Source organism: Symphalangus syndactylus, chromosome 21 (genome assembly GCF_028878055.3).
Source record: "Symphalangus syndactylus isolate Jambi chromosome 21, NHGRI_mSymSyn1-v2.1_pri, whole genome shotgun sequence".
NCBI lineage: Eukaryota > Metazoa > Chordata > Mammalia > Primates > Hylobatidae > Symphalangus > Symphalangus syndactylus.
In genome coordinates, this window is record NC_072443.2 from 43,670,117 (window position 1) to 43,692,193 (window position 22,077).

Genomic DNA, 22,077 nt, shown 5'->3' on the forward strand with positions numbered 1-22,077 from the left:
GCTGAGTTATGGTGAATTTATGTTTAACATTTTAGGTAACTGAGCAATTGTTTTCTTAAGTGGCTGCAGCATTTTACACTCCTGCTAGCAGTGCATAAGGGCTCAGTTTCTCCACATTACTACCGATTCTTACACCTTTTTGATTCGTAGCCATTCTTGTGTATTGTAAGAGGTATTTCTTTGTGGTTTCAATTTGCCTTTCTCTAATAACCAATATTCTTGCGTATATTTTCACATGTTTATTGGTCATTCATAGCTTCTTTGGTGAAATATCTATTTTAATCTTTTGCTCATTTTAAAATTGGGTTATTTGTATTTCTATTATTGAGTTGTAAGAGTTCTTCATATATTCTGGATACAAGTCCCTTATGGGATATGTGATTTTTAAAATATTTTCTGTCTGTGTCTTATCTTTCTACTTTCTTAATTAACAGTGTAGAAAGCACAAACATTTTCAATTTCAATGAAGTTCAATTTATCAACTTTTTTGTGCCACATTTTTTGATTAAAAAACAAACACAAACAACAAAAAAACTTTTAAAACACAGGAATAGAATAAGTCTTCCGAATGTAATATGACAATCTGTCTTACCAACCACCAGTAATATGCTTCATAAAGAAAACTAGGCTGGGTGTGGTGGTTCACGCCTCTAATCCCAGCATTTTGGGAGGCCAAGGCGCGTGGATCACCTGAGGTCAGGAATTTGAGACCAGCCTGGCCAACATGGTGAAACCCCGTCTCTACTAAAAATACAAAAATTAGCTGGGCGTGGTGGCAGGCACCAGTATTCCCAGCTACTCGGGAGGCTGAGGCAGGAGAATCGCTTGAACCTGGGAGGCAGAGGTTGTGGTGAGCCAAGATTGCACCACTACACTCCAGCCTGGGTGATGAGACTTTGTCTCAAAAAACAAACAAACAAACAAAAAACATATAATACCTGAAGCCTTCGTGCTTTTGGTGTCATATCTAAGAAATCTTTCCTTAACCATAAGAACTTATTCCTATGTTTTCTTCTCAGAATTTTATAGTTACAGCTCTTACATTTAGGTCTATGATTTTGTGATCCATTTTGAGTAAATTTTTGTGTATTGCACGAGATAAGAGCTTTAATTCATCTTGCATGTGAATATCCAATTTTCCAAGCACCATTTTTTAGCAAAGTTGTTCTTTCCTCCATTGAATTGCCTTGCATTTTTACCAGAGATCAATTAATGATAACAGTAAGGGTTTATTTCTTGAATCTCAATTATGAGATTCAATCTCTATATCTGTCTTTATACTAATGCCACATTATCTTGGTTATTTTAGCTTTGTTATAAGTTTTGAAATCAAAAAATGTAAGTCTTCCAACTTTGTTATTCTCTTTCAACATTATTTTGCCTATTATGGGTCTTTTACTTTTCCATAGATCACAGTTCTCATTTGAAGCTTTTCTTGCCTTCATCCCTTTGTCTATATTATCTTCCATTTATTTTTCATTAATCATAGGATGTTTTTTGGTCTTTTTTTTTTCCCCTTTTTGTGGAGAATGGGGTCTTGCTATATTACCCAGGCAAGTCTTGAACTCCTGGGCTCAAGCCCTTCAGAGGGTATGGGACAAGACGCCTCTGGATGTGGTCAGAGTGGCAGTAAGGTTCCTCGGTCCATTCTTCTTTTTTTATTTATTTTTTTATTTTTTTTATTTTTTATTTTTTTTATTATACTTTAGGGTTTTAGGGTACATGTGCACAATGTGCAGGTTTGTTACATATGTATCCATGTGCCATGTTGATTTCCTGCATCCATTAATTCGTCATTTAGCATTAGGTGTATCTCCTAATGCTGTCCCTCCCCCCTCCCCCCACCCCACAACAGTCCCCGGAGCGTGATGTTCCCCTTCCTGTGTCCATGAGTTCTCATTGTTCAATTCCCACCTATGAGTGAGAACATGCGGTGTTTGGTTTTTTGTCCTTGCGATAGTTTACTGAGAATGATGTTTTCCAGTTTCGTCCATGTCCCTACAAAGGACACGAACTCATCATTTTTTATGGCTGCATAGTATTCCATGGTGTATATGTGCCACATTTTCTTAATCCAGTCTATCGTTGTTGGACATTTGGGTTGGTTCCAACTCTTTGCTATTGTGAATAGTGCCGCAATAAACATACGTGTGCATGTGTCTTTATAGCAGCATGATTTATAGTCCTTTGGGTATATACCCAGTAATGGGATGGCTGGGTCAAATGGTATTTCTAGTTCGAGATCCCTGAGGAATCGCCACACTGACTTCCACAATGGTTGAACTAGTTTACAGTCCCACCAACAGTGTAAAAGTGTTCCTATTTCTCCACATCCTCTCCAGCACCTGTTGTTTCCTGATTTTTTAATGATGGCCATTCTAACTGGTGTGAGATGGTATCTCACTGTGGTTTTGATTTGCATTTCTCTGATGGCCAGTGATGAGGAGCATTTCTTCATGTGTTTTTTGGCTGCATAAATGCCTATTTAATAAATGGTGCTGGGAAAACTGGCTAGCCATATGTAGAAAGCTGCAACTGGATCCCTTCCTTACACCTTATACAAAAATTAATTCAAGATGGATTAAAGACTTATATGTTAGACCTAAAACCATTAAAATCCTACAAGAAAACCTAGGCAATACCATTCAGGACATAGGCGTGGGCAAGGACTTCATGTCTAAAACACCAAAAGCAATGGCAACAAAAGCCAAAATCGACAAATGGGATCTCATTAAACTGAAGAGCTTCTGCACAGCAAAAGAAACTATCATCAGAGTGAACAGGCAACCTACACAATGGGAGAAAATTTTTGCAACCTACTCATCTGACAAAGGGCTAATATCCAGAATCTACAATGAACTCAAACAAATTTACAAGAAAAAAACAAACAACCCCATCAAAAAGTGGGCAGAGGACATGAACAGACACTTCTCAAAAGAAGACATTTATGCAGCCTCGGTCCATTCTTCTATAGCTGGAATTGAAATGGCAAGAAAAGGAGTGAGGGTCTTAGGGAATCACTTCCTGCCTGGGAACAGAGAGCTACATTAAAGGAGTCCCATGGCGTGGAGGGACCCTGTCTGGGGTGAACCACCTAGGAAAAAGTTTGCAGGCAATCATGGACATGAAGAAAGTTTAATAAACGGTTCACCTACTCAAAGACAAACCTTGTGAAGGATGCAGCATAGCACTGAATTAAGAATACAGGTTTTGGAGTCAGGCTGACATGGGTTGAGATTCTGGCTCCACCTCCTTCCAGCTAAATAATGTCAATGAATCACTCACCTGAAGAGGAGCGGGGCTGTGTGTGCTCGGTGCAGCCTGACGCCTGTAATCCCAGCACTTTGGGAGGCCGAGGCGGGTGGATCACGAGGTCAGGAGATCGAGACCATCCTGGCTAACACAGTGAAACCCCGTCTCTACTAAAAATACAAAAAATTAGCCTGGCGAGGTGGCGGGCGCCTGTAGTCCCAGCTACGCAGGAGGCTGAGGCAGGAGAATGGCGTGAACCCCAGGGGGCGGAGCCTGCAGTGAGCCGAGATTGTGCCACTGCACTCCAGCCTGGGTGAAAGAGCAAGACTCCGTCAAAAAAAAAAAGAAAGAAAGATTAAATTCATTGATTTATTCACTCATTTATTAAATAAATGAATTATATTCTTCCTTTCTGAGAACATAGTCCTTAGCTTTAATATTCACCCTGCATACTGGATTTTACAATTAATTATCTTTGCAAAGGCCTCTCTGAAGAAGTGTTTTACTTTCACTCAGTACAGGAGATGATCCTTTCAACCCTCTTCTGACGAGATTTCACCGATTACTAAGCACTGTGAGAAGCAGGTGGAGCCCTCAGAAGCAAACACAGTTGTATTCAGTTAAAAGTACACATCTAATTGGTCTCACTAAATTCGCATGAAAGAGAGATGTAGCTGGCACACACCAGACACCCAGTCACTGTCATTTTCCTGCCCAGAGGGCGACATTCTGTAAAGGAACAGTGATGGAAGAGTGGCATGAGAGCAGGACTGCAGCTGCTGGGCTGGCACCCCATCACCTCAGTTCAAATCTATTTCTAACCCAACTACAGGGGTTCTGCTTCCATTATTTCTTGCCATGTCACAAATCTCCCCTAAACTTACTGGATTAAACCCACCACTGTTTCATTTTCTGACATGATTTTCTGTGTTGGCTGGGCTCAGCTGGGGAGTTCTTCTGCACCACAGGACCTTGGCCGAGGCTGCAGTCACCTGGAGGCATAACTGGGCTGGGGAGTCCAAGAGGGCTCACCCACACATCTGCTGTTTGGTGAGGGTGGCCAGGAGGCTGGGGTGGCGGGGCCTGTCTCATCGGTGCGATCTCAGGCCTCTCCCTCTTCACATGGCCTCTCCGCATGGTCTCTTTGGATGGTCACTGAGCAGGGTAGCCAGACTTTGTTACACGGTGGCTTAGGGTTCTCCAAAGACAAAAGCAGAAGCTACCGGGCTTCTTACAGCATAGGCCTAGAATTGTCTCTTCCCCACATTCTATTAACTAAGCAAGTCACAGACTGTCCTAGACTCATTATGGGAGGGGGCTGCACAAGGATGTGAATCTTTCGGGCCATGGCTCCTGGGGGCCACCTTGGATAACAGCTGTCATGGGTTCTCTAGCTGGGGCTTCATAAGCATATGACAGAAGGAACTACAGAATGTGCCAGAGTCGGCTTGCTTAACACTTGGGCAAAACAAAATGAAAGTTATACAAATACCGTGGAATGAGATTCTGGCATTAATTCTACTATCTCCTCATTAAGAAATTGGGGAAAGTGTAAATTAGACATGATTTAAGTAAATGTCCTTTCTCTGGTCCTTTGGTGACATTTCTTTTATCTTCTTGGTCCGTGTCACCTGTGGGCTTCTCCTGTGATTCATGTAGTCATGTTGTACTTGTCACTTCCATTATGGGGAAGAGCATTTATATTTATTGCTGAGAAAGCACTATCTCACCATCTTCAATTGTCCAAAGTTCATAATTGATGTGCAGAATCTTTGCCAACTGTCTCCATTGCCCCAGGTGCTGCTATCCCTCATGGCTCCTGAATGATGCTGAATATTTAAAGGAAGTTGTTCTCCTTTAATGTACACTCTGAAATACTATCCTGCTAATAAAATTTTCTCTGCCTGCCTGTGATGCTCTTTGATTTTGGAACACTCTTTGTGTCTGTGAACAGTTAGAGGGTTTTGTAAAGTCCCTGGGTTTTTGTCATAAGAGTAACTTCTAAGTTGTTTGGAATATACAACAGAATATATCTGGTGTGTAGTAGATGCTCAACACATGTCTGTTGAGCAATATGATAAATGCCGTGATGATTGTTATGAGGAATAAATGAGTGCCATGTTCTGAATGTTTATGTTTCCCCCAAATTCGTATGTTAAAATCCTCATCCCCAATGTGATGGCTTTAGAAGGTGGGGACTTTGGGGGTTGATTGGGTCATGAGTGGAACCCTCATGATTGAGTTAGTGTCCTCATGAATGAGACCCCAGAGGCCAGGTGTGGTGGCTCATGCTTGTAATCCCAGCACTTTGGGAGGCTGAGGCGGGTGATCACTTGAGCCCAGAAGTTGCAGACAAGCCTGGGCAATATGGGGAAACCCTGTCTCTACTAAAAATGAAAAAAAAAAAAAAAAGTAGCTGGGTATGGTGGCATGCACCTGTAGTCCCAAGAGGCTGAGTTGGAGGATTTCTTGAGTCCAGGAGGTAGAGGCTGCAATGAGCTGAGATCACGCCACTGTACTCCAGCCTGGGTGGCAGAGTTTTTCCTTTTCTTTCTTTTTTTTTTTCTGTCTCAAAAGAGAGCGAGAGAGAGAGAGGTCCCAGAGACCCAAAGAGCTAGCTGGCTAGCCCCTTTCACTATATGAGGACAAAGGGAGAAAGTGCCATAGATGATAGGAAGCAGGCTCTCACCAGACATTGAATCTACCAATGCCTTAATCTTGGACTTCTCAGCCTCCAGAACCATGAGAGATAAATTTCTGTTGTTTATAAGCCACTCAGTTTCTGATATTTTGTTATGACAACCTGAATGCACTAAGACAATGAGTGACATTTTACAAAGGACCTGAATAATCATTAGTTTCCATTTTGGTATCTGTTCCATCCCTTATTCTCTAATACAAAATCTGTCCCAAAATACTAATCCTGAACCTAAGATTGCTGCAGCTATCTCCTGAAACCGTCTTTCTCAGTGTGCTTTTTTTTTTTTTTTTTTGAGACAGAGTCTCGCTGTATTGCCCAGGCTAGAGTGCAGTAGCGCAATCTTGTCTCACTGCAACCTCTGCCTCCCAGGTTCAAGCGATTCTCATGCCTCAGCCTCCCAAGTAGCTGGGATTATAGGCACGTGCCACCACACCCAGCTAATTTTTGTATTTTTGGTACAGATGGGGTTTCTCCACGTTGGCCAGGCTAGTCCTGAATTCCTGGCCTCAAGTGATTGACCCATCTCAGCCTCCCAAAGTGCTGGGATTACAGGCATGAGCCACCACATCCAGTCCTACAGTGTCTTTTAATATATTTACATTTAATGGCCAGGTGCAGTGGCTCACGCCTGTAATCCCAGCACTTTGGGAGGCCGAGGTAGGCAGATCATGAGATCAGAAGATTGAGACCATCCTGGCCAACATGGTGAAACCCTGTCTCTACTAAAAAAACTACAAAAAAATTAGCTGGGTGTGGTGGCGGGCACCTGTAGTCCCAGCTACTCGGGAGGCTAAGGCAGGAGAACGGCATCAACCCAGGAGGCGGAGCTTGCAGTGAGCCAAGATCATGCCACTGAACTGTAGCCTGGGAGACAGAGCGAGACTCTGTCTCAAAAAAAAAAAATATATATATATATATATATATACATATATATATTTACATTTAATATATTTACATTTAACTACCAACATAGTTGGTATCTTTTTTTTTTTTTTTTGAGACGAAGTTTTCTTTTGTTCTTATTGTCCAGGCTAGAGTGCAGTGGCGCGATCTCGGCTCACTGCAACCTCTGCCTCCTGGGTTTGAGCGATTCTCCTGGCTCAGCCTCCCGAGTAGCTGGGATTACAGGTGCCTGCCACCACGTCCGGCTAACCTTTTGTATCTTTAGTAGAGATGGGGTTTTACCATGTTGGCCAGGCTGGTCTCAAACTCCTAACCTCAGGTGATCTGCCTGCCTTGGCCTCCCAAAGTGCTGGGATTACAGGCATGAGCCACCACACCCAGCCCCGTATTTGGTATTTCTACCACATATCTGTGTTTTCTATTTGTCTCACCCTTTCAGTTTCTTAACTCTCTAATTGCCTTCTTTTGAACTTTTTTCTTTCCATTTTTTCCTTTCTATTAGCTTCCAATTCATGCATTCTATGTTTGGACTTTTAGTGATAACCCTAGAGATTTCAACAAGCACACTTTACTAATCAAAATCTAAGATTTACCATCTTTTTTTCCCTTCAACAATACAGAACCTTAGTTACTGTGTCCATCCATATTTTAGCTGTATTTTGCTTTTCCTAACTCCCAAGATATTGTTATTATTGGTTTATGAAGTCATTGTTTATTCCGATTTTTACAGTAAATTTTTATTCATTTTTCAAATCTGCTTGGTCAATGTTATGGTCGTTTATTATTTATTTATGTCTTCAACCTCTTGTACTGTTTATTTAAACATTTCAGTGTTTGATAATTCAGGGCATCTTCTCATGTCTAATTCTAGAAGTTTTTTGTTTTGTTTTGTTTTGTTTTTTTGCTGACTCTTGCTCATCATGCTGTGCCAGTCTTTTCATTCATGACTTCTGAGTATTTGCTCATATTTCTTTGAAATTATATGTGATTATTTGTGCCTAGGTAGAAAGTGGAAAGTGAGTTCCCCCAAAAAGGAGGATTTCTGGCCAGGCACGGTGGCTCACACCTGTAATCCCAGCACTTTGGGAGGCTTAGGCGGGCAGATCACTTGAGGTCAGGAGTTTGAGAATAGCCTGACCAACATGGTGAAACCCCACCTCTACTGAAAATACAAAAATCAGCCGGGCATGGTGGTGGGCGCCTGTAGTCCCAGCTACTCAGGAGGCTGAGGCAGGAGAATCGCTTGAACCCGGGAGGCAGAGGTTGCAGTGAGCTTAGATGGAGCCACTGCACTCCAGCCTGGGTGACAGAGCAAGACTAGGTCTCAAAAAAAAAAAAAAAAAAAAAAAAGAAAAGAAAAAAAAGGAGGATTTCTGTCTGCTTTTGTGGGTATCTGGGAGAATTACCAACCCAAATGCACTTTAAATCTTAAATCAACTTTTTGGCTTGAGGTTTTTATGAACACCTAAAGTATACATTTTGTCTGCAAGCCTACATAAAGTCAGGATTATGATTTGAAAAATCAGGGATTTTTCCCTATGCCTGTTCAGTTCAGGTTTCCTGTCAATGTATTTTATTCACAGTGTAATTGAGGGCCAGGGTCAGAGACAGATTAATTTCTCATTTACTCTTACAGGTGAAACTGTCAGATGTCATCTGTCATGATGTTGGAAACAGAAATTTATGTGTTAGAATTTTACTAAAGTTTCGATTTTGGCTTTAGAAAAAGCATCATCATCTGTGGTCGTGGCTGCCCTTTTCAGTCAGTGCCTAAAGAGACTTTTGGGGATGGTAGTAACAGGACAATCCCCCATTTCTACTGAACATCCTCAGTGTCTGTTCCAAGTAGAATTCAAGTTATGCTCTCAAGGTGGAAGTTGCCTGGGGAGGACATCCTTGAGTACAGCTCAATTCTTTTTCTTTTTTTTCTTTCTTTTATAGATGAGGTCTCACTTTGTCACCCAGGCTAGAGTGCCCTGATATGATTCTAGCTCACTGCAGCCTCAAACCCTCAGGCTCAAGAGATCCTTCCACCTCGGCTTCCCAAGTAGCTGGGACTATAGGTTCACGCCATCGATCTTGGCTGTTTTTTTTATTTTTTATAAAAACGAGATCTCACTTTGCTGCCCAGGCTAGTCTCAAACTCCCAGGCTCAAGCGATCCTCTTGCCTCAGCCTCCCAGAGCCCTGGGATTACAGGCATCAGCCACCATGCTTAGCCACAGCTCTATTAATAGGCACAAGTTCTTCAATATCCACTTAGACCCCAGCTCTGCTGGGACCACAGGCCATTTTTCTTCCCACGTTGTGATCTTGCCCACCATGCCTCCACTTTTTCCCCATCTGCCTGGCTACTTAGTTGAAAATTTTTTTCTGCCCAGCCTTTCTAGCTCCCTGTGGGAGCTTGGGCCACACCCTACCTGAAGGACTATCCTCCCTTAATGTCCCCAATCCCAGAAATCATCTTGAACAAGTAATCTGTCCATGAGCTGCTCCCGGTTCAGACCTCTGGCCAGGTTGTGGCCTCCTAACCTCAGTCCACTCAGCTGTGGCCTCCATGATCCGACCCAGACAGTCTGCTCTCTTTTCTTCTCATTTCTTCCTCCCTCTTACCCTTATCTTTCCCATGCTCTTGTTCACATGTTCTACTCCAGGGCTCTATTTGTGTGTACAAAACATCATGATTACAGCTCTCTTTATAACAATTCCAACCCCCATTCCCCGCTTTTTTTCCCCATGAGAGGTCAGCTCCTGAGTTCACAGGCCCAAATGTGAGTGATGCATAGAAGGGACAGAGCGTTTCCTCTGAGGCCTCTGCACATCCCTGTCCAGTCTTTTCATTCTCTGTGGTTTTCTCATTTCTAGTCCAAGAGGCCCAGAAGCAAACCTGGAGGTGAGACCTAAAGAAAGCTGGAACCATGCTGACTTTGTATACTGTGAGGACACAGAATCTGCTCCTGGAAAGCCCAGTGTCAACGCAGATAAGGAAGTTGGGGGTCCCCAAATCTGCCGTGTATGTGGGGACAAGGCCACTGGCTATCACTTCAATGTCATGACATGTGAAGGATGCAAGGGCTTTTTCAGGTAGAGTTACCCATCAGCCTTCACCCACGTGCCACCACTGACACACTGGGTCACACCTAACTGGGGTCTGCCACTAACCCACTGGGTAATGTCTCAGGGCCTCAGCTTGACCTGTCCCCCAGGTTCAGATTGTGGGCTGGTGGCCCACCCAAAGACCTTGTAATTAGTCTCAAGGGAGCCATTTATATCCCAGAGGAATCCTCCATCTTCAGTCTTCCTGTCCTACCCAGGAAAGGTCTCCTTCCATTAAGATATCCCTTGCTTTCTCCATGTGCTCTTGAATAAAATGGAAAATGGCTCAGTGAAAGATAAGGCATTTGAAAACCCCAAATCCAAGTGTTCACATCCGCCTTCTGGGGTGGTTGTTACATAAAGAATGGCATAAAATAAATGCTCAGACCATGGGAAGAGAAGCAGACCGAAGGGAGGGGAGGGGTAGGGAGGGGAGAAAGCCATGTGTGAGGAAGTGCTCCAGGTTCACCCTCCGGAGGGCACAGGGTATGCAAGGAGCAGCTCCCATCTCAGGAGCCACATGTGGGACCCTCATGCATTCCCAAGACAGCCAGCCTGACGGCCCTTTGCAGAGTTCTTCGTGGTGGCTGGGCATTCAAATGGAAAAGGGCAGGTTCCGGGGAGAAATGAACATTCATGTTGCTTGAGTTATAACAGGGGTGAGACACATCAGCAGTGTCAGACTGGGTTCAGCTAGAAGTCACAGGACATTTGTCGCAAATTGGTTTGGCAATAAGGAAAATGCGTTACCTCTCCTAACAGGAAGTCTGAAGGTCTCCAGGTTGGTGAGTTCAGCAGCTCAGTTCTTTCCATTTTTCTCTTCAGCCATCCCACCTGAGAGCTCTGATTGCAGTCTGGTTCCCCTTGTGGGGACACAGTGCTGGGGCCCCAGGCAGGAATCATTATGTTCAGCAGAGGCGCACAAATGCCCATCTTTGAGAGTAAGGAAATCTTTCCCAGGAGTCCCCTCAAATTGGCTAGAGCTGGGCCCAGACTATGCCTGAACTAGTCACTAGCAAAGGGCAGCAGATATGTCCCTGAGCTGGGCACACGCCACTTGACTGCATGGAAGAGGGTGGATGTCTGCACCAGCTCCAGATGCTGCTGGCACAGAAGAGGCTGCCCAAGCAGTGTCCATGCATCCTGCCTCAGCATGCAGGAATCTTCTGCTCTCCCTTCCTCGTTTGGGTACTATTCCTGGGACTCTCAGAAAGAGGCAACATGTTGTAGTGGGCAAAAGCTAAATCCAGTATCAGGCAGACCTGGATTCAAATTTCAGCTTGTCATGTACCCGGAGGACAGCTGGGGATCCATCGTCTCCAAGCCTCAGTCTCCCTCATCTGTGCTAGGCAGATGAGATTATGAGTTTCACAGGGTTTGAGAACTAAATTTACAAAACTGCAAAATACCTAGCCTAGCATCTGATACATAGCATACCTTTAATTAATGTGAGCCTCGGTTTCATCTTTTACCCATTCTCAGTGAACTTCCATGTAGCATCAGAGCGTTCTTACCCAGGCCAGTTGGGAAGGCAAAACGCAGGGATGGCATCTGTGAAGAACATGTCCCTGGGCTGGTCACTGGTCCGAGGCCCGAGGCCTCCAAGCTCAAACCTGCCGGGTCACTGCGCGCTTGGCTCAGCTTCCCAGGCCTGCCCTGGGGAATCTCTGCAGCCCTACCTGGCTGTTCCATGCTCCTGGGCCAGCCTTCCCTCAGTTTCTACTCTGGACCAGAATCAGAGGCCAGAGCCAAGGGAGAAATTGTTTCTTTCCAGCCAGCTGTGGAGATGGGGAGAGTAAAGGTAGGGCTGCACTGACTGTGTCTTTTGTGGGACAGGCAGGACTTCTGGGCTGGGAGGAGGAGATCTTCTACCAGGGTCTCCAAAAGGCATCTGCCCCATTGCCTCTCTGTGCACCGCAGAGAGGGGTGTGCGGGGCCCGTGGGTCCCGCCTGCACACTCTTCTTTTCCAGGCGCTCGACCTCTTTGCCCCCTAGGTCACCGAGGGGAATCCACTCTGCCATGGGGAAGCCGCTGCCCCGTAGGGTAGAAAAACTTCCCCATAGTTCACCCCTTCCTCCCTGGCCGCCCAGTCTGGAAGGGGAGCTGGGGACGTGGGGGGCGGGGTGGCGGGGTGCTTCTCTGGTTTCTTACCCTCCTGGGGTCAGGTTTCCTCGGCTCTCTCCTTTAAGGAGGGGAAATCGAGGGAAAGGCCCATCTCCATGGAAACTTTCTGGTAACAAGGGTGTGAAAGAGGAGGGGACAGGTGTTTCAGGAAGAAGGGAAGGCGCTGAGGATGGGCCTGAAGCGGAAGTGTCCCAGAAAGTGGTTCTGAGGCTGCCCTCGCCAGCGAAAAGCACGTGTCCCATTTCCTGCCGGAATGGCCAGAAAAGGTCTCCTCCCCGGCTCTGCCCCCTTTAGCTGAGTCCTGGACCTCTAGGCATGCCCACCTACACCCTTCCCATAAAACCTGACCCAGCTGGGACGCAAAGGCTAGTGTCCTCCTCCCCGAGTCGGTAGGGGCTGTTGAGGGAGGTGGTGTGGCCCGGAGCCCTAGGCCGAGGGCCCGGGCACCCATGCAACCTCCCTTCTGCTCCCCGTTCTCTCACAGGAGGGCCATGAAACGCAACGCCCGGCTGAGGTGCCCCTTCCGGAAGGGCGCCTGCGAGATCACCCGGAAGACCCGGCGACAGTGCCAGGCCTGCCGCCTGCGCAAGTGCCTGGAGAGCGGCATGAAGAAGGAGAGTGAGCAGTGGGCCTCGCGGGCGGGCCGGGGCCGGGGCCAGGGTGCAGGGCTCTGAGTAGGGACGTGCCGTGGGTGTGTGCATGCTTGTGTGGAGAGGCGCGCCAAGTGTGCGCGTGAACACACGTGCACATGTGAGCTGGTGTCCGTGTGCAACAGGCAGCCACCTGGGGGAGCGCTTGCAGCCGGCCCTCTGGGAGATGGAGGGAGTCGGTAATCTCTGCCCTGGGATGTGTGCTGGGCAGCCCTGGACAGGGCGTGCCCTCTGTCTCCCCTCAGTTGCTCCTCCATCATTCTTTTTGTCCCCTTCATAATTGTTGTAATGGTTTGAAACCACATTTGCCGGTAGGAGTGTGAATCTGGCGGAGGGAAGCAGGAGCCACATGGGTGATAGGACCCCAGGCCTTCTAGCTGCTAGCCCCGCCAGCTACCCCAGACCTGGATCTTTATAGGGGAACTGTTTGCAAACAGGTGACATGAGGTGTTCTCATTCTACCTATTTAACTTTGATATATTTGTGCTCCTAGGTCACGATGAGATTAAGGCTCATGCGGGAAAGGCTAGATGTTTCTAGTGCATATTTGTCTCCATGGAACACAAAGGGACCCAAAGCTGCTTCTTTCAAGGACAAGTTCTCTAGGCTGCTGGCAGGCATTCTTGATCTCTCCCCACCAAGGACCTCATAGCTTTGCTCTACACACACGAGTGGGCTCCAGAAATCCACAGAAGACCCTAAGGCTCTGGGCTATATAGGAAGTGTCTGGAGTTGCTATTTCTTGCTAAGCTGTAGCCCAGCTCTCTAGGGTCTTGGAGACCCAGACACCTCTGAAGAGTCTCGGTATATAATTCACCAGAAAATGATAATTGTAGATGCCATTTACTGAACATCTCTTATGTACCAGGAACTATATTAGGCACCCTACATGCAAGGTCTCATTTAACAGCGATGCAAGGTAAACACGGTTTCTCCGGATCACAAAGGAGAAAACTGAAGGCAGGAGAGGCTAAGGAGGTTGCTTGGGGTCACAGGTAGTAAGTGGCAAAGCTTTCACGCAAACCCAGAGCCTTTGGATTCTGAAGCCCGTGCTCTTGCCAGCGCCCCACAGTGTCCTCACAAACTCCAATGCAGAGGGTGACACACCAGCCGCACCTCACCTCTATCCTCACCCAGGTGTTTCTCCAGAGGAGCCTACAGGCCTCCTGAGTCCAGACAGGGGAGAATTGCCTGCCACCATTACTTTCCGTTTTGCCTAACGCCTTATGTTGCCTTGAGAGGGTTACGCAGTGGCTCCCCGGGGGGCTGGAGGCTGACCAGGGGCACGTGTGCCTGAGCCAGCGTCGCTGTCCCCGCAGTGATCATGTCGGAGAAGGCGGTGGAGGAGAGGCGGGCCTTGATCAAGAAGAAGAAAAGAGAACGGATCGGGACTCAGTCACTGGGAGTGCAGGGGCTGACAGAGGAGCAGCGGATGATGATCAGGGAGCTGATGGATGCTCAGATGAAAACCTTTGACACTACCTTCTCCCATTTCAAGAATTTCCGGGTAGGAGGAACTGCACAGTGGCCCAAGGTGTCACTGCCATCTTCATTGTCACATAGAAACGGAGGTTCCCCGAGGATAAGAAACTTGTACAAGGTCACAGCTAATCAGTGGTGGAGGGTAGATTTGGAGAGCTGGTCCTGCATCTGTGCTAGCTCCTCAAAGCTTTAGTCTCATTCCCAAAGGTTCTCAAAGTGTGGTCCCTGGGTCAGCAGCATCAGCATGCAGATTTTCAGGTCACCTCAGACCTCCTGAATCAGAAGCTCCAGGGAGGGGCAGGAGCCCCCGGTGATTCTGTTGCAGGCTCAGGTTTGAAAATCGCTGCTCTCTCCTTTAAAGCAGGTAGGAACTGGGTCTGAGCAATAAGTGGAGGGAAAGCTAGGCAGTTCCCCAGTGTTGCTGGCATTCGGGGCTTTATGAGGACAGGGTCAGGACGTGTCGGGGGTGTGACTTTCGTAAACTGGTGTTTCTTGATCCCAGCACATTAACCATGTCTGTGCTCTAAGCGCCCTCCTTCCCCTTTGCACTGATAGATATCTCAAGTGGCCCTTCCAAGCCCAAAGAACTGGATTAGCCCAGTGACCTCAGATCTGCTCTTCCCATCCATAGCACCCTAAACCTTCTGAGTCTCCTGAGCCCAACATCTGGAATGCTTGGAATGACACACCATGGTTGGAGTCCGCCTTACCCTCCATTTTAACCAAGCAGGGATGTGTGTGACCATTAATTCATAGATCCCCAAATCACCTTCATCTCATAGAGAACACCAGAGAGAAGAAACAAATGCTGTGTGTGTGTGTGTGTGTGGACACACACGTGCGTGTGGGTGTGAATGCCTGCATTTATGCATCCTCTCGGGCTGCAACTGTGGCTGTGCCTGTTTGGCTGGGGCCTGAGTTGGGACCTGTCTATGAAAGCACATGCTGTCTCTCCTCTCTCCGCCTCCTGGCATGTGTCCTAGCTGCCAGGGGTGCTTAGCAGTGGCTGTGAGTTGCCAGAATCTCTGCAGGCCCCATCGAGGGAAGAAGCTGCCAAGTGGAGCCAGGTCAGGAAAGATCTGTGCTCTGTGAAGGTCTCTCTGCAGCTGCGGGGGGAGGATGGCAGTGTCTGGAACTACAAACCCCCAGCCGACAATGGTGGGAAAGAGATCTTCTCCCTGCTGCCCCACATGGCTGACATGTCAACCTACATGTTCAAAGGCATCATCAACTTTGCCAAAGTCATCTCCTACTTCAGGTAGGACATGGAGACCGGGTGGTTGGGTGTGGAAAGGAACTGGAAGTGGCCAGGAGGTTCAAAGGGCCTGGGGTAGATCCTGAATTTGGGGGATATTGGTGTCAGAAGACCCTCCTTTTCCTGTGCCCTGCTCCCCAGGGCAGCCAGTGCTGCTGCGGAGTAGAGCCCTCGCTGTATGGCTGGTTAGCTTTGTGGCTGTGGGCCTGCCCGCGTCTCTGCCTCTTCACCTCCTCAATGGAAGGTAGCAATGCCTCCCCTGCAGGGCTGTTCTGTGAAATAAGAACACATCTGAAGAGCACCCAGCACAGAGTGGGCATTCAGATAGTCTTTCCCACTCTCCCTTAAAGGGGCAGGAATCACATGTTGACAGTTCCAGAGCAAAGAATGAGAGGAATAGACAAGATAAGGCTGCGAAGGCCATGGGGAGGGTGGGTGGTCCTCAGAGCCCAAGGGTCAGGTCTCCCCAGAGCTAGATGTGGAGGCAACAACCATGGGGGCAACTGGGGTTAGTGGGAGACATGGGAACTTACTGGGGTGGCAGGAACCACAGCCCCAGAATATGTCTGCAGTCTTAGGGTTAGGGACGGTGCCAGGTGTATCTGTCCTTGGTTAGGCCACCTTGCCTTGCCAAGCCTGGTCAAGTGGGGCTGAAACACACCTGCCAGAAGCTCCTGGTTTCTTCAGCAGGTTGAGGGTAGGTTATAGTCTAGGAGCCCAGAGGTTCTTCTCTGGCCCTGTAGGAGTCATGCATGACTTATTTAATGGGGTGATGCTGACAGCAGGTTTGGAATGGGGTTCAGATGGTGGCAAATTAGCTTAAAGGGTCAGGGAGAGAAGCCTACTTATAAATGTGGACATTGGAAGATCTTTGGTGAAATCCAGTGACTGACAATTTAACATCAGGGCTCCTCACTTGCTATTTCTCATGGCCACCAATGTCGAGCACAGTGACCCGAGGTGTCACTGCCATCTTCATTCTCAGATAGAAACTGAAGTTCCCCAAGGATAAGAAACTTGTACAAGGTCACAGCTAATCAGTGGTGGAGGGTAGATTTGGAAGTACCAAAGCCAGCTCGATGCCAGGTCCTAAGCTGGGCAATGGGGAGGCACAGAAGAGTAAGATCAATTACATGGCATCTGTAGCTCAGTGTTACGGGTCTAAAAGAAGGATGGGCGCCAGTAGCGCAGGGCCTGAATTCCCAAGGAGGCCAAGGCCAGAGGTAGTGTTTCCTCAAAACCCAGAGTAAGCAGCCTCCCTCTCAGGCTGTGAAGCTTCCTCCTTGTAAGCAATGCCTCCTTAGTGGGGAGGTGGGGGCCCCTCCCAGGTTGGGAGGGAGTGGTCGCTGCAGGACTGGAAGGGTATCCATGTAACCATAATCTCAGAGGCTTGATAAGCTGCCTCCATGGCTAGGCCTGTGCTCCGGTGCTAGGAGTAGAGCTGCAGGCATCTGGGCTGCAGGGAAACAGTAGAAATACGTGTGGGCACATTAAACCCAACACCGAGAGCAGGAAGCAAACATCCTCACTGCTGGAGCTCAGGCCAAAAGGGTGGCACTTGCACTCTGGAAAGGGGAGACTGCACTCTGGAAAGACTTCTGAGAGGGGCAAAGACATAGCTTGGCCTGAGGGGCTAGCAGGATATACTAAAGGGGCAGTCATTCCAAGGGGTAAACTGAGGCAGAAAGGATGAGGCCAGGGACCAGAAGCCAAAGAACGGCTGTATATCAGGAGTTGTATGGGAGTTGAAGGAGATGGGGCCAAGCTGTAAGGGACCTGGATGCCAAGTTCAGTGGGTGGAGTTCCCGGAGGTAGCAGGGGAGGAGAGGATGCTGCAGGGCAGAACTGTCTGCTAGGTTGTGAGGGGAGAGATGAGAGGCAGACAGACAGCAGCCACAGTCATCCTCAGGGAAAGGAGCCATCCTCTCTCTTCCTCTCGCCCCAACTTCTGGATTATGGGATGGCTGCTGGCGCCGGCCTGTGGGCCACCTCCCAGGGAGCTGTCCTCCCCTCCCCATCCTTGCTGCCAGGGACTTGCCCATCGAGGACCAGATCTCCCTGCTGAAGGGGGCCACTTTTGAGCTGTGTCAGCTGAGATTCAACACAGTATTCAATGCGGAGACTGGAACCTGGGAGTGTGGCCGGCTGTCCTACTGCTTGGAAGACACTGCAGGTGCCTGAGAGAGCCTGCCTGCCCTGGCAGAAGGAGGGAAACACTGCAGTTATGGGAGGAAGGGAGCTACGCCAGGATATGCAGGTTCTGGGATGGCAGGGCAGGAAGATGGAGTGGTGGAAAACAAGATATTGGTGAGGGATGACTGGATCTTGGTCAGCTTGCTGAGAAGCTGCCCCTCCATCCTGTTACCATCCACAGGTGGCTTCCAGCAACTTCTACTGGAGCCCATGCTGAAATTCCACTACATGTTGAAGAAGCTGCAGCTGCATGAGGAGGAGTATGTGCTGATGCAGGCCATCTCCCTCTTCTCCCCAGGTGAGGGTCTCGCCTAGGCTGCCTGACATCCCTCCAGCCTTATCTGCCCTCCTCAGGGAAGGTTCCAGTCCATGGCCTTGCTCCTCATTCACTGCGCAGCCAGGATGGGGGCTCTCGCTGGTTTCTCCTGGGGTCAGTGAGTGATGCCCAGCCCTGGTCTTCCCTCACTTCCCTGCCTGGGTGACTCCAGCTCTGGAAGGTGGTTGGCGAGCAATGCCTTGACTCTGGGCTGGACTGAGCTTGTCTTTGCCCCATGATCTTGCACCACACCTCCCTCCCCTCCCCTCCAGACCGCCCAGGTGTGGTGCAGCACCGCGTGGTGGACCAGCTGCAGGAGCAATTCGCCATTACTCTGAAGTCCTACATTGAATGCAATCGGCCCCAGCCTGCTCATAGGTGAGCACAGCAGGGTTGAGGACCCGTGAGGGTGGTGTGAGGGAGCTGAGGTTCAGGGAAATTGCCCAAGGCTTCATGGCCAGAGGGTGGCATCTGGAGGTAGACCCAGTGAGACCAGGTCCAAAGCTCACACTTTTGAGCACTACCTAACCACTTCCCAGGAAAAACACAAGCAAACAGGGGGACGTGGCCCAGAAAGGGGCTTCTATACCTTCACTGGTCCTCAGTAGCTCCTGTGACCTACTGCCCAGACTGATGCCCACAGGCCCAGAGACAAACTTGGATTTTACTGAGCCCAAGGCCATGAAGGGTTAAGGCCAACACTGAGTATTATAGTGTGAACCTATAAACTGAAATCCTTATTTGGCCTGCACAGCTTTCTTTTTGGCTTGGTGTCCTGGGATGCTGGGAGTGGCCATATCTTTATTTGCTCAACCCTTCCTTGTATGGAGGCAGGAGGCTGGAAGTGCCAGCTTTCTTTTCCAGCATGGGGATACTGAGGCATATGGTACATCTCAGACACTAGATCCAAAGCTAGTTCCAGGAAGGGATTCCAGCCTGCAGCCCCTAACCTCCACAACGACTCTGCTCAGTCCTGGCCCCTGGACATTAACGAAGGCAGTGACAGCCCCACACCCCCAAACTGGTAGCTGCAATATCTAGATTTTCCCACGGAGGTCTCTGTGTACAAAGATGCAACTCCCGCAGCTGGGTGTCGTGGCTCACACCTATAACCCCAGTACTTTGGGAGGTCAAGACAGGAGGATCCCTTGGGGCCAGGAGTTCAAAACCAGCCTGGGCAACATAGCCAGACCCCAACTCTAGAAAAAATTTAAAAAATTAGCCAGGCATGGTGGCATGTGCTCTAGTCCTAGCTACCCAGGAGGCTGAGGCTGGAGGTCTCTTGAGTCCAGGAGTTTGACACTGCAGTGAGTCCATGATCGTGCCATCATGCTCTAGCCTGGGTGACAGAGTGAGATCCTGTCTCTTTAAAGAAAAAAAAAAAGACACAACTCCCATGGATGGGATGGGAGTGGGGAGAGTATTGGGCAGGCTCTTCTGCCTTTCTCATCCACGGGGTAAAAGAGAAGCTTACGGAATTCAGCCAAGCCTTGGCTCTTGGCTGACCTGAAATGTCCAGAGATTATGCTTGTGCGGCCTCAGAGCAGCCCTGAGGCTTGTGGGTCAGGGAAAGGGCAGGCTGCACCCACAACCTTTTCTCTGGATGGCACGCAGGTTCCTGTTCCTGAAGATCATGGCTATGCTCACCGAGCTCCGCAGCATCAACGCCCAGCACACCCAGCGGCTGCTGCGCATCCAGGACATACACCCCTTTGCTACGCCCCTCATGCAGGAGTTGTTTGGCATCACAGGTAGCTGAGCGGCTGCCCTTGGGTGATGCCTCCGAGGGGCAGCCAGACTCAAAGCCCTCTGAGCCGCCACCCCCGGGCCAAGACAGATGAATACTGCTGAGAGCCAACAATGCCCTGCTGGCCTGTCTCCCTAGGGAACACCTGCTATGACAGCTGGCTAGCATTCCTCAGGAAGGACATGGGTGCCCCCCACCCCCAGTTCAGTCTGTAGGGAGTGAAGCCACGGACTCTTATGTGGATAGTGCACTGACCTGTAGGTCAGGACCATCAGAGAGGCAAGGTTGCCCTTTCCTTTTACAAGGCCTTGTGGTCTGGAGAGATATCCCTCAGAACCCACTGAAGTGTCAAGGTGTGGAAGGAACCAAGCAACCAAGGCTGGGCCATCTGGGGTCTATGCCCACATACCCACGTTCGTTCGCTTCCTGAGTCTTTTCATTGCTACCTCTAATAGTCCTGTCTCCCACTTCCCACTCATTCCCCTCCTCTTCTGAGCTGCTTTGTGGGCTCCAGGCCTGTACTCATCGGCAGGCGCATGAGTATCTGTGGGAGTCCTCTAGAGAGATGAGAAGCCAGGAGGCCTGAACCAAATGTCAGAAGCTTGGCATGACCTCATTCTGGCCACATGATTCTGTGTCTCTGCATCCATTTGAACACATTATTAAGCACCGATAATAGGTAGCCTTGCTGTGGGGTATACAGCATTGACTCAGATATAGATCCTGAGCTCACAGAGTTTATAGTTAAAAAAACAAACAGAAACACAATTTGGATCAAAAGGAGAAATGATAAGTGACAAAAGCAGCACGAGGAATTTCCCTGTGTGGATGCTGAGCTGTGATGGCGGGCACCCGGTATCCAAGTGAAGGTTCCCGAGGACATGAGTCTGTGGGAGCAAGGGCACAAACTGCAGCTGTGAGTGTGTGTGTGTGATTTGGTGTAGGTAGGTCTGTTCGCCATCTGATGGGGCCTGGGTTTGTTCCTGGTGCTGGAATGCTGGGTATGCTCTGTGACAAGGCTACGCTGACAATCAGTTAAACACACCGGAGAAGGACCATTTACATGCACCTTATATTTCTGTGTACACACCTATTCTCAAAGCTTAAGGGTATGAAAGTGCCTGCCTTGTTTATAGCCACTTGTGAGTAAAAATTTTTTTGCATTTTCACAAATTGCACTTTATATAAGGCATTCCACACCTAAGAACTAGTTTTGGGAAATGTAGCCCTGGATTTAATGTCAAATCAAGGCAAGAGGAATTAAATAATGAACTTTTAGCTAGAGGGGTAAACTTTTTTGGCCTTTTTCTGGGGAAAATAATGTGGGGGTGTGGAAATAGAGATACACACAAGCATACATATTTTTACTACTTATTTTATTATTGTCCTTTATAAATCTGAAGACTCTGGCGTAAGAATATAAAAATGAATTATTTAACTTGGCTTACTTATAAAATGATTGTTCTGTATAAAAGTTTAACATATGTGCACACCATGATTAAAAATGTAGGCTGGGTGCGGTGGCTCACGCCTGTAATCCCAGCACTTTGGGAGGCCAAGGCTGGCGGATCACGAGGTCAGAAGATCGAGACCATCCTGGCTAACACAGTGAAACTCTGTCTCTACTAAAAATACAAAAAATTAGCCGGGCGTGGTGGTGGGCACGTGTAGTCCCAGCTACTCGGGAGGCCGTGGCAGGAGAATCGCTTGAACCAGGGAGGCAGAGGTTGCAGTGAGCTGAGATTGTGCCACTGCACTCCAGCCTGGGCGACAGAGCGAGACTCTGTCTCAAAAAAAAAAAAAAAGTAGGAATTGAGTTCATTTTAAATGTCTAATATTTCATTCAAATGAAACTTCACTGTAACTGAATTTTAAAGAACAGATAATTACTTAGCTTTTGACATTTTACAAGAAGCAGGCCAAACTTTGAGAACATGGTAAACCATCAGTAATATAAATCAAAGCAAGTGAACATATTCTGTCATCCCTCTGACTTTACCAGACTTTTCTGCATTAAGGAGATATAGGGAGCACTTATTTTTAGAAAAGATACTGAGGGAAAAAAAGAGCTTCTCTTTCCAAACTCAATGAATACAGCTTTTGCTCCCAGGAATTTTAATTATGAATCCATTTATAATTAGAAATACAAATTTATAATTTGGAAAGATAGATTTCACTCCAGCGTATTCATAAATCATATGCATCTCCCTTTCCTTACTGAAATGATTCTAGTGCTATTTGTTCAAGAGCCTGAAACTGTTGTAAGCTGTAGGACAGGGTAAGGTGAGGTTAAGATGGAATGGAGGGCAAATTTCCATCTCCCAGTCTTGATTTAAAAACTCCAGGGTAGTTCCCCAA

The 22,077-nt window shown here is 48.0% G+C and overlaps 1 protein-coding gene across 2 annotated transcripts in view; it reads left to right on the top strand.

The window, feature by feature from the left end:
- Positions 1 to 20,994, top strand: part of NR1I2 (nuclear receptor subfamily 1 group I member 2) — a 37,257-nt gene extending 16,263 nt beyond the window's left edge. The window contains exons 3-10 of one of the 2 annotated variants that reach the window (XM_063630656.1): positions 9,721 to 9,939; positions 12,561 to 12,694; positions 14,046 to 14,233; positions 15,192 to 15,466; positions 17,494 to 17,636; positions 17,838 to 17,954; positions 18,245 to 18,350; positions 19,587 to 20,994. In XM_063630656.1, coding sequence (XP_063486726.1) covers positions 9,721 to 9,939; positions 12,561 to 12,694; positions 14,046 to 14,233; positions 15,192 to 15,466; positions 17,494 to 17,636; positions 17,838 to 17,954; positions 18,245 to 18,350; positions 19,587 to 19,731 — 1,327 coding nt within the window. In that variant the 3' untranslated portion in view covers positions 19,732 to 20,994. Of the gene's footprint in view, positions 1 to 9,720; positions 9,940 to 12,560; positions 12,695 to 14,045; positions 14,234 to 15,191; positions 15,467 to 17,493; positions 17,637 to 17,837; positions 17,955 to 18,244; positions 18,351 to 19,586 lie in introns of those variants that run through there. The other variant, XM_055260275.2, reaches the window with a different exon arrangement.
- Positions 20,995 to 22,077: the final 1,083 nt, after the last annotated feature.